General features: G+C 39.4%; 1 protein-coding gene across 3 annotated transcripts in view; it reads left to right on the forward strand.

Moving 5' to 3' along the window:
• The window catches only part of raly (RALY heterogeneous nuclear ribonucleoprotein), a 130,815-nt gene that overhangs the window by 70,066 nt on the left and 47,937 nt on the right, over positions 1-12,812 (forward strand). The window contains exons 1-3 of one of the 3 annotated variants that reach the window (XM_076884184.1): positions 789-1,003; positions 2,466-2,562; positions 11,512-11,840. In XM_076884184.1, coding sequence (XP_076740299.1) covers positions 11,585-11,840 — 256 coding nt within the window. In that variant the 5' untranslated portion in view covers positions 789-1,003; positions 2,466-2,562; positions 11,512-11,584. Of the gene's footprint in view, positions 1-788; positions 2,563-11,511; positions 11,841-12,812 lie in introns of those variants that run through there. The other 2 variants (XM_076884183.1, XM_014413033.3) reach the window with 2 other exon arrangements.

Below are 12,812 nucleotides of genomic sequence, written 5' to 3' on the forward strand. Positions count from 1 at the left end.
TGAGGATCAGCACCTCCAAATCTGAGGCCATGGTTCTCAGCCGGAAAAGGGTGGAGTGCCCACTCCGGGTCGGGGATGAGTTCCTGCCCCAAGTGGAGGAGTTCAAGTATCTCGGGGTCTTGTTCGCGAGTGATGGGAGAAGGGAGCTGGAGATCGACAGACGGATTGGGGCTGCGGCTGCAGTAATGCGGACGCTGCACCGGTCAGTCGTGGTGAAGAGGGAGCTGAGTGTAAAAGCGAAGCTCTCAATTTACCGGTCGATCTACGTCCCTACCCTCACCTATGGCCACGAGCTGTGGGTAGTGACCGAAAGAACGAGATCGCGGATACAAGCGGCGGAAATGAGCTTCCTCCGAAGGGTGGCTGGCCTCTCCCTTAGAGATAGGGTGAGAAGTTCGGCCATCCGGGAGGGGCTTAGAGTAGAGCAGCTGCTGCTCCACATCGAAAGGAGCCAGCTGAGGTGGTTCGGGCATCTGGCAAGGATGCCCCCTGGGCGCCTCCTGGGCGAGGTGTTCCAGGCATGTCCCACCGGGAGGAGGCCCCGGGGCAGACCCAGGACACGCTGGAGAGATTATATCTCTCGGCTGGCCTGGGAACGCCTTGGTATTCCCCCGGACAAGCTGGAGGAGGTGGCTGGGGAGAGGGAGGTCTGGACCTCTTTGCTTAGGCTGCTACCCCCGCGACCCGACCTCGGATAAGCGGATGAAGATGGATGGATGGATGGATGGTGTTAACCCAGGGTGCTAGCTAAAACCTGCAGGACACCAGCCCTTGAAGCCTGCAGTTGTCCACCTCTGCTATACATGCTTTCAAACATTAATTCATTCATGCATTGCATTCAATTCTTTAATTGTGTACTTTTTTTTTTTCAGTCATTTTTTAATTTTTTTTTTTTTTTGTTCACTTTTCCTGACAATGTTTGACAAGCAATAGATACTGTCTTCTTCCAGTAAGAGTAGAAAAGGCAACAGTGGCACTTTTATTGCACGAAGAAAACCATCAGGTGGGCGGCTGCATTCTTTCTCTAACAAAATGGATTGTGATATGAACTTCACTATACCCTCACTGGAAGACTCAGAGGCCAGTAATGGGTTGTTGTGATCAACTCGACTTGTATGTGGTTTTTGGATGACTGCTGTAAATGTTTAAGATTCTGACTGCAGTGAAGTGTAATGAATCTTGAATGGACTTCATATTCATAGTATATTTATCATCCTCAGGTTATAGTCTAACGAGATACTGTTTCTATAGTAACAGATAAATGGGCTCTCCCTGTTTTCCTTTCTTGCTCTGGACTCCAAAGCCACATTTCTCTGCACAGTTCACCAAATCTCAGTGATTCTACATGAATGCAGCTCGTAGGCTGCTGGGACTTGAAGTGGCATCAGTCACATGGCTCTGTGCTGATCTGTTGGTAAAACAATGGGGGGGGGGGGAAGGTGGCGTTAGGAGAAGGAATGACAAACAAACAGGGCTAAAGAAAGAGACGAAGAAAAATGCAAAAGGGTACAGGTGGAGATGGATGGCTTAAATAGAAAGTGTTGTTTTTATCCTTCACTTCTCAAACTGAAAACTTGAGCTTAACTTACAGTGTTTGGTAAAAAAAGTTATGAGAATTTTAACTTTGTTTTCATTTAAGACTCCATGGTGATTCAAAATTAGAACGTGAAATGTTACATTTTAACCGTGTGAGTGAGTGATGTTTGGCCAGTTCTTCCTTCAAAAAGACTTTTAAAGGCTGTTTTTTAGGGTTAAAATTACACTTGGGTCAAATTAGGTTAAGGTAAGGTAGGGCTAGGCATTTAGCTGTAACGGCAAAGTTCAAAATAAACCAGGTGAGATTAAACATGTATCAAGTACAAAGATGTGAGTTTTTGTTTTATTGTCATTTTTAATAAGCTATTTGCATTTCTTTGAGTTAGGCTCTTAACATGTAATTTTTATGATTTGTTTGTGAATTTCCAGTCTTAATTCCATGCAGATTTGTGTGAAGTGTGAACTGGTGTGTATGTGCAAGTGTGTGTTTTAGCCCAGCCTCTAGCCTCGCTCGGGGGTGCAGCTTGACTCTTCAGTTATACATCAAGCCAAAAACCCAAGTGAAAGTATATGTCTCTGTGCCTTTCAAGGATCTGAGTTTATCCTCACATCCAGCCACAGCTGTTACCTCAAGCAACAATTCTGTGTACATTTGGGGCTGCATGAGTACTTGTGTCACAAGGTCTTGGGCTTTAAGAATGGACTGGGTAGGGAAAAAAACATCTCCAATGAAGGAATTTCAACTAGCTACCAAGGTGGTTTTTTGTGTCAAAGTTTAATGTGTGGTTCTGCATATGCATCACTACAAATGCACTTGTTTATATTTGAGCTCATGCACTCATCAAATGTTACATTCACCAGATTTAGCTAATCTACTGAAAACATAAAAATAAAAGTGTGTGTGTGTGTGTGTGTGTTATATATGTTAGAGAGTGAACCAGAGGGAGAGAGTGATGGAAATATTCCTTATGCCTGTGGAACACATCCATTCAAGTCCAAACATATATGCGTCCAAGAGAGCGCAAGGTAAGAAAATAATTGCCAGCCTCTGCTTGAAGGTCAAATGTTCAACATATTCAACATGGGTTGTGGCTAATAAATAATGAGCCTAACACTGGTTCGACTTAAATAAACCTTTTCCTGTTATTTAATGGGCACATCTCATACACACCATGACAGTGTATCACCCTGTGTGTGTGTAGGGGGAGTCTTCATTTTACCACATTAGTCCAGTTTTGCCTTGTTATCTCTGACAAACACCCATGTTTCCTTTCCCTTTCCCTCTTTCTCTTTTTCTCACACACTCACACGCACAGAGCAACAAATGCACAAAATAGCTGTATTCACTAAAAAGGGTTAAGACACTGTCCTTGGCAGTTCAAAAAGTTCAGATCCTTCTTTCATACATACCCAATGAGTTGAATACCAGCTCCACCTCAAGTCTTCCCACTGCTGTTTGATAATCATTAACTGTCTAAATCTGTACCATGCTCCTTCGTGGGATGCACTGTATATATGTCTAACTACTGTCTCAGAAATTAGCATAGAATCTGTCATACCGACATACGCAGCTCATGCAGCAGACTCATGTGTGCAATCTTACACCCACCAACTGTATAGGTGGTTAGCTACTAAACAGAAACTTAAAAAAAATAGGACTAATGTGATTAGAGGTGATTTAGATGTCTTGAGTTTGCAATCCTCAGTTACCCAGAAATGAGCTCAACAGCTGTGAGGCATTAACTGCAAATATGCTGGTCACCCTTTATCTTAAACTCTGCCCGAGGGCCTTTCCCTACAGTCTGGCATTATAGCATTATATCCTGGAGTCATTACACGGATGGGTAACTACTGAAGACAGATGAGAGCAGGAGCGATACTGAAATGGGCAATATGAATTGTATTTAAGTTACTTGCAGTATTGTTGTGCATGGCTGTCAAAAACAGATTACACTTTGGTCAAATAATCTATCACTTCCTGTGCAATTATTACTTATTCTCACTGATTTCATTATCCTATTTCTTCCCTTTCTTCAATGTTTTATGCTGCTATCTGTGATTTACTCTTAGGTTTAAGGTTAATATTAGTTTGATAACTGAGACAAAATTGTAACAGTCTTGGGTTTAGTACCTCCTGCTACTGTATCAGCCAGTGGCATCATGAAGAGTTTGATGGTCATTGCAGAACTTCTTGCAACGCAAAAGTCATACACGATTCGTTTTCTGTATACATTATTCTATACATATTTGTACTCATATAATCTTTTGTTAAATGAATCCTTTAAAAGGAGGAGAGCTAAGCTAATCTGCAAGCCTGGCAACTCCAAAGCCCAGATCAGCCGATGGCTAAACTGATGTTCTTCCAAACAACCGATTGGCAGATCTTCTCGAGGGCCGCTGTGTAAACTGCTTTAAACTGCCCATAGTTGCTTCAAACCCAAAAGCCCCTTTGCAGCCTCCACTTTTTTATGCTATATCTGAATCATGTCATGTCTGTCATTATGATGTCTTATTCTACTGTATGGGGGCCTCAATGCCTCAGGCTCTCTTCTTCTATTCTTGAAATTTACTTGGAAAGGTGTAAAGTGATCTCTTGGGAACTGTTTGGACAAAGCTATATCACCAAATAGAAGTTGCTAAATACGGAAATAACAATCCTTTTTGCTTGTTTTCCAGTACTTTTTTTTCATAACCATCATGACAAGTCTCTCTCTTTTATAGAGAAAGAGAGACCTGTTTTCTCTATAATGCAAAGCTCTTGAGATGCAGAAGCCATCTTTATAGTTTTAAAGGTCAATAATGTTTGTGAACGTATCTGAGCTTGAGCCATGGGGCTGACTGTGAGAGTATTGACTGTAAGCCCATAGTGATTCTTTCTATCACAGCATTACCACCTTGGGTTGTGAGCACAGTTTGTCGAAGTAACTCTAATCCCAAATGTGCTGCTGTCTCATCTATTTATCATTATGAAGTGTTTCTCCCTGCTGCCTCCCCTGGTGGTGAAATGACCTTTCCTCACTGTGGGCAGAATCACCCGTCATCTTCCAGACTGAAATTCAACTTTTTATGATATAATTCACATTGTGGTCTCCCTTCCGAGTCACAATTTCTTTCAATTCAAACACACTTCTCTGGCTGATCTTCCTGAAAGCACATCTCTTCCCTTTTTCGGGCGCTTCACATGATCAATATTTGTAAGGCAAGGATTTTGAAACATAACATAATGAACTGGTGATCATTTAGACTGATTTTAAAATTGCATCTAAAGAAGTGTAGGCCTCATTCGTCTAAGTTAAAGTCAGTTTTTATGATGCAACAACAAGAAAGAGACTGGCATCCATGGGAGGATTCTAAGGTGAAAAACAACTGCAGAACAAAAAGAACATTTTTTACTAAGCTCGTGTCACATTTGCCAAAAAAACATCTTGATGATCATCGAGACGCAGACTTCTTGCTGTTGCCTCACAACAAGAAGGTCCTAAGTTTGACTCCACCACCAGGCCGGGGCTTTTCTGTTTGGATGTTCTCCCGGTGTTTGCGTGGGCTCTCTGGCTTCCTCCCACAGTCCATGACATGCAGTTAATGGGGTTAAGTTAATCAGTGATTCTAAATTACCCATAGGTGTGAATGTAAGTGCAAATGTCTCTCTGTGTTAGCCATGTTTCAGGCTGATGACCTGTCCAGAGTGTACTCCATGTCTCGCGGTAGCTGGCATAGATATCAGCCCTCTTGTGACCCTGATAAGGATAAGCAGAAGAGAATACATGGATCCAAAGAGGACTGGACCAAAATCCCTCCCCAGCAGTATGAAAGAGTCAATTATCAAATAAATACTTGAATGCAGTTCTTACTGGGTGGCACAAGTAGTTATTAGAATTTATTCTATGGGCTTTTTCACATAGGGCCTGTTAAAAAATGAAATCATTATTTAAAGAGTGCATTTTGTGTATACTCTATCTAATATTCAAATTTGTTTGATGTAAATGTGATAAATATGCAAAAAAAAAAAAGAAATCAGTATGAGGAAAATACTTTTTCACAGCACTGTATCTACAAAAGTAACATGAATTAAACATGGGTACGCTGAACGAAGCCAAGATCAGCAAACAGGAAATTACATAATGTAGGATGGCCATGGTGAAATATATGAAATCACGCCATGGATCATACTGTGTATCACTGAGGCCCAAGGGTGACTGCCTTAAAAACCTAATCTTTCAACAGTATTTAACTTGTCAGCTTGTCTCAGACATTTGCCTTGTTATGTTTTATTTGCAGTGGATTTTTTTTCTCATCCATTCCCATACGTTTCCAGTTGTGTCAGAACTATGCTTAATGGTAAAAAAATAATCATTGATATCAGCATCAAGATTTTGATGCATGCAAATTGTGTGTGTGTGTGTGTGTGTGTGTGTGTGTGTGTGTGTGTGTGCGCGCGTGCTAAAATCCTAATTATGATATTTCCAACAGTGCCTGGAGATCGCATTTGTTCCATCATTATAATCACAGCCAATTACCGTATGATGTTAGCTTTAATTGCTAATCCTGCACACATGGGATCACTGAGAGAAACTGTGTGATTTTTTTTTAAATTTTTTTACAGTTATGTGCGTGCACATGTCCAACTTTGGTATAATTAAACACTCAGGAAATAAAGCTAATTTTAGTGTAAAGCTGGGCTTTTCTCTTGCAAGACTCAGAAGGTGGACATTTTAATGAATGCGCATCGTTGAACCTGGGGAGCTTATCTGCATGTTAATCCTGCACACACAGAGCAGGGAGTAAGTCCATTTCATATTACTGTGGGGTGATTTGACTTCATTGATCTGCACTGGACTTGGCACAAGGTCAGCTTAATCTCGCAGTGTCTGTATCGTTTGCTTTAGAGCACCTACCATGGATGCTTGTTTTTTCTTGAGGTTTTGGGCACTAGGTCAAGCCATGACATGAGTTTTCAGGGAAATAAACAGTGTGTCAAATGTGGTTAATGTCTTATTTCTACAAGATGAAAAGAGTAAAAATTCCAAATATTAATGACAAATAAAAATTTAAATTAACACATTACTTTTTTTAAATAGATAAGCAGTATGTGTATGTGTGTCATTGACATCATTGACACATCATTGAAACAATTGTATTGTTTTGGTCTAAGGTTTATTTGTCTTTTTGATAGCAAGTATGACGCTCTTTTGAAGACTTTTGTGTGCAGAGGAACACAAACTGGCAACAGTGGCAACACTGTGACATCCTTAGAAAATGTAAAATATTCATTTTTGAGAATCTAAATCTGTATTCAAATATTTCTCTTGTTTTTATTACAGTTCGTAATACTGCGCCTCTGCCATTAAAAATGTTATACAATAAAGGAGTTTTGGGAAGAAGTTGGAGCAATGATAAAGGAGATTTTGTCAATTAAACTTGTGATGGATCCCAAACTTTTCCTACTGGGATTATATCCTGTAGGGTGTAACATAGATCATTTTGAAAAAATCTTCATAAACATGGGAATACTACAAGCAAAGAGAGTGATAGCTCTAACGTGGAGGAGTCTTGGCAAACCAAGTATTTCACATTGGTTCAAAGAATTGTCTTTATGTTTACCATTAGAGAAAATTACATATACTCTAAAGATAAACAAGAAATTTTCCAGAAAATTTGGGGGTGCTACATCCAGTATATTTGGAATAAAGATCTATCTGGTTTACTGTGTGAGACAGGGACAGCCTAGCTATTCCCTGTACAGGACCACAACCATATGCTGCAATCTGAAAATTATTCTTTAAAATCTGTCAGAGGTCTCATGGACTCAAGTGCTTTCATTGAATGTACCTTGTGTTTCGTTTATTGTGTAAATTTGTTTGTGCATGTACTTTATATATGTATATATGTAAAACTTTAATAAACATAATGTTGAAAAAAATGTTATACAACTTAGCTCCATACAGATGTGCTTTGAGCTTTGAGGCTGATTGCTCTGGTCACAAGATTTTCAGAAAACTTGCTTTGACCTTGAGGTCGAAATAACTAAGATTCAAACGGACTTTTACGGCTGAGTGGCAAAGATGCATCCCTGACATGTTATCTTCAGACGTGATCTTAAAAGAACTTTGTTTTCAGAATCACTGCAATAATTAAGGTTGTGATCCAAACTGTTTAAAAAAAAAAAACCAACTATGCCTTGAAGCTCATTTTAGCTTAAAAGCTATTATTGATATTAAAATTAGAGTCAGTTCTCAGATTCATTGGATGCATGTGTCATTGAGCCAAAAAACTCAAACAGAGGATGTTAATTTGCTTAATGAACTTGAGGATAAGCAGAGACATATAATGTGTTTGCATTTTGTTGTTTAATGCTTGATAATGTTGATCCTATGACCCTCATCCAAGTACAGTGAGAGCCTCTTCATAGTGCATTGTGTACATTTTGTATAACCTTTTATGCTAATAAGATGTGTACCAGCACAGGAACACTTGTTATGTACCAGAAAGCTATTTCAGGAATTCTAGGCTATTTCAGTATCTACATACACTGTCAATCAATTATTTTTTTCATCTTCCTTTTGCTGAAAATATACTGTATGACTATAATTATGTTGTTTGTATGCTTTCATGCTGTAGTATGAACTTATTACCAGTTAAATGCCTTGCTAATGGTATTGTGGGATGGATAAGACTATAAACATATTTCTAGTGCCTAAAATTTTTTGTAGTAATTTACATCTGTGGGATGTTGATAAGTTCCTGCAATAGAGTGCAGTAATGCTATATTAATGGCAAACAAAATAAATAAATAAAATCCCAACCTTCACTTCAATTCAGTTCAGTGCAATTTGGCTTTATTTATATTGCGTCAATTCACAACAACAGTTGCCTCTAGGTGCTTTATATTGTTAGGACCTTAACCTTGTTATGTAGGCGCAATTCAAAACAGGTCAAAACCTGTTTACATTTACCAAAGTCGTCATTCATTTTTCTTAATGCATTTACCTCCCCCCCCCCCCACACACACACCCATACACATAAACACACTGGATGTGCTGGATCAACACTATTCTGTTGTCCACTAATTGTGGACCTCTAAAACAAACAAACACACATACACACACATGCACACACAGCCATAAACACACACAGGTCCTCAAGGCCAAGCTCAATTTGATTTATTAGAGTTTCACCAATCAGTTTTAAGACAGCTCTGTCACTGGGAAGGTCAGTGGAGAAAGGACGAGAGATCATCAATGCACACACACACGCGCACATGTACACAAAGGAAGTTGGTTTTACCTGACTTTTTAACCTTTTAACTTTTCTCGAGTTGCAGGTCTGAAACTAAAAAATTGGTTTAATACTCACAAACATGCCCCCCCCCAAACTCACACAGGCACACACACACACACACACACACACACACACACACACACACACACACACACACACACACACACACACACACTCAACAGTGCTGAATCATAAAAAAAATCTTGCTTCCTAGAACTCTAACTCATTGCTGGATATTTCTACTGATAGAGAGGAAAGGAGAAGATATACCATGACCAAAGTTATAATTACAGAAAAGTGTACACCAACATATTTATCAGAATTACCTTGTTTTTTTTAATCACTTGTGCCTCTTTGTGTATTATACAATATGCAGTGGGTGAGGGGTCATTGTTCTAACCAGTATTCCAATGTCCATACAGAAGGTCTAAGATAACTCAAAAGTTTTAAAATCAGGATCCGCGCAGTTTTTTCTAACCTTGATAATTGATGAGTCTGACAAAGCTTTGAATATTTGTATTGTTCTGGTGTTTGGCACGATTTCCAGCCCCCACAGAATTCTTTGAGCTCCTTTGTCTATTATACTTAGCGCTGTTTTCTGTGTACCAAAGTTCTTCTGTTTCATGTCATTGCTGACAGAACAACAAGTTACATTTTTCCATCTCCTGTCTGCTGACTCATCTGTCAGTTTTCACTCCCACTACTCTGCTATCAGTAGTTTACATAAATCACTCACTCATTTGCATGATTCCCTTGGCTTTTTGTAAATGCCAAGTTTATATCTGAATGTCAAGTACAATGAAGCCATGATGAATCAAATTTCAAGTGAGCAATGATCTCCTGGAGCTTTACAGCGGTTTGTGATAGAAGTAGTTAAAAGTTCTTCAATGGTGGATAAGTTACCTGAGATCTCCTCACTTAGGGCTTTGTTTAGGGCTTAAACTCTAACACTGGTTTTGGACACTTTTAACTGGTATGAATCAAATATCAGCAGTTCCTGTTTGCAAAGCAATCATGGGTGTGGAGGACAGTAGAAGTATCAGTACTTTGACTCTAAAGAAAGATTAAAGTGTTCCTAAACTTTTGATTAAGTTTGTTTGGTTTCACATCCTTCCGTGCATGTGCAGTATTTGGACGGGCGGGGGGCATGCACCCCCAAGTTTGTAAATGTGATAAGTCAAGAACAAGGTGACATAAGACTTTCAAACTGATACCATAGGTGAATCCCTGTGGCCTTGAACCCAAGTTTAAGGTCAGAAGTCACATTTCCTGAAAATCCTGTGAACTCAATAAATTGAAAAAATGAATTTAATTTGATACCACAGCTGCATCTAGTTCAAATCCCATGGCCTTGGCCTCAAGATCAGCTTTTCTGAAAATCCACTAGGATTTTCAAAACGCAGGTGCATCTACTAGGAGGCTGAGGGATAACACTGGGAGCTGCCAGTACTTTTATTTTTGCCATCAGCATTTCTCTTCTCTCCCCTTCTTTGTTTTGATGCTTCACTGTCCACACACCTGTTCTGTTTTTCCTCGTTCTTCTTCTGTTACTGATTGATAGTGTTTTTTCTTTGACCCTTTTAATCTTCTTTTATGTTTTAAATGTTTTTTACTTTCCTTATTTATCATTTTTTCCCATCTTTCATGTTACTCATTTATCCAGCTGTTATTAACACAGATAAAAGGAGGAGATCACTTTGTGGAGAGGGTGGTGATTGCTACGTGATGCTTGTTATATTAGTTTTCAAATTCTGCTCTGTCATCGATTTTGGTTGTCTCGTGATAAAACAGCTGCATTTTGGGCCACCATAACTTATTGGATCAGATCAACATTGTTGCTTGTTATCATTGTTTTTCTAGATATTCAGATTAGACTGTAGCTGTTCTTTCCTTTTCACTTATGGAAGTGGTTAGTAATTACATATAATTATAAGTAAATACAATTTTAGTCTCTGTTTTGTGAAAGACTTTATTAGAGGAATGAGAAGAGCTTAGTTACTGCAGTTATTGCTGATCGGCTGTTCTTTCAGTATTTGTTGTATTTATTCTCTTTAATTAATGAATCTATAGGAGAAGAAGAAGACTGAGTGGATTATAGAAAGTGGTTTGAACCTAAAGCAGCATAACTAACAAATGGTTTAGGATCATCTGATCCCGAAATAAAAACAGGCTTCATCAAAGAAGAAATGTTTATACATGTAGATGAATTTTTGCAAAAAAGAACTTTGAATTTTAGAAAATAACCTTTCAAATCCTTGTAATGAGTCATATCATGTGCACCGATGTCTTTAAATCTGTATGAATAATGATCGAGTGCCTGTTTATTCAACAAAGAAAACTAATTTTCTTTCAGTCTAAAATTAAAGGCCCAATTTTTATGACTAATGAAGTAGAAAAGAAGTGGGAGGAGAGGGAAAAAACTTAAGAAGAATTCAGAAAATAATCAGCATAACTAGAGTAATTGGTTGCTATTGTGTGGAGAAATACATACATATACAGCTGTTGTCTGTGTTTTTGATGGGACATCAGTCTACCCTGAATTTAGTGTGTTGAAAAGGAAGAATGTTGGTAAAGAAATAAGCATTTACCTCTTTGCTCAGTTATGAGAATAATTCTTAAATGTCTGTCAGTGAGACTCCTGCAGCTGTCCTCTATTATCTGTCACTGAAACTGAAAATGTATCTTCTCTCTCTCCAGATACTTGTCTGTCTACATTGCTGCCTTCCAATCCATCCATTTGGCACTTACCTCCATCGCCATTCTCTCCAGGATGTCACTGAAGGTACAGACCAGTAATGTGACCAACAAGACAGACCCAAAGTCCATCAATTCACGGGTGTTTATTGGCAACCTGAATACAGCGGTGGTCAAGAAGTCTGATGTTGAGAGCATCTTTTCCAAGTATGGCCGTGTGCTCGGCTGTTCTGTGCACAAGGGCTATGCCTTTGTCCAGTACGCCAGTGAGAGGCATGCCAGGGGAGCTGTGATTGGGGAGAACGGCAGGGTGCTGGCAGGACAAACACTCGGTGAGTTGATGTGAAACAGCATGTGAATTGTAGTTTTACTTAATAAAAAAAGATGAATAAAACTTGACTTTTAGGACTTCCACATTGCGAAAAGACACTGTTGGTCTTTTGGATTAGATATTCAGCTGAAGCTTGTAACCCACAAAAGGATTGATAGATTAATGGCATCAGAATCTACAGTTTTGTTATAATAAAACTAACATCCAGCAGCTCTGACTACAACAAAACTCTCTAACCTGTGACAACCCTTAAGCATCGTTACATTCAATTTCCTCTTTAGTCTGTCTGTCTCTCTCTCATATTTTTTTGTTTTTGCTATTGCGGAGGAAAAAACCATATCAGAGGAGCAAAAACAGTTAAGCGGAGTGTGCCTTTAAGCTGCTGGAGTGATTTTCTCCCCCTGCCTGGTCCCCCGGCGAAGCAGGAAGAGACGAACTGTCAGTGAGCTGGTGTGAAGAACTCGACTGGTTTATGCTCAGTCACTGCAGGGCTTCAAGCACATTTCTTTAATAGCTTCTCTCAGTGCGGCGTGTGCGAGAACGAGAATGTACGTGAATGAGTGCAACTGAAAGAAGCATTTCTCTGTGTGTGTGTGTGTGTGTGTGTGTGTGTGTGTGTGTGTGTGTGTGTGTGTGTGTGTGTGTGTGTGTGTGTGTGTGTGTGTGTGTGTTTATGTGTAATGGAGGATAAAGCTGTGACAGCTAAGGGGTCTCTAAGTGATGCTCTCTGCACCTCTGCAGCTTTTGTGTAGGTGTGCGTGTGTTGCTGTAGAAATCATATAAAAGCCATCTTCTTTTTCTGTACCAAATATCTTTTCATTCTCTTATCCTGTCTGTTTCCCCCTCTCTGAGACACTTTTTAAACATGGCCATTACCTTAGGGATTCAGTTTCCTTTTTAACAGAAGACTCAAACAATGCATCCAATGACATGAAGACAGTTTATTTTGAAACTGTCAAAAGACAAACTCTGC

The sequence above is a fragment of the Maylandia zebra genome, linkage group LG5 (assembly GCF_041146795.1).
Source record: "Maylandia zebra isolate NMK-2024a linkage group LG5, Mzebra_GT3a, whole genome shotgun sequence".
NCBI classification, from domain to species: domain Eukaryota; kingdom Metazoa; phylum Chordata; class Actinopteri; order Cichliformes; family Cichlidae; genus Maylandia; species Maylandia zebra.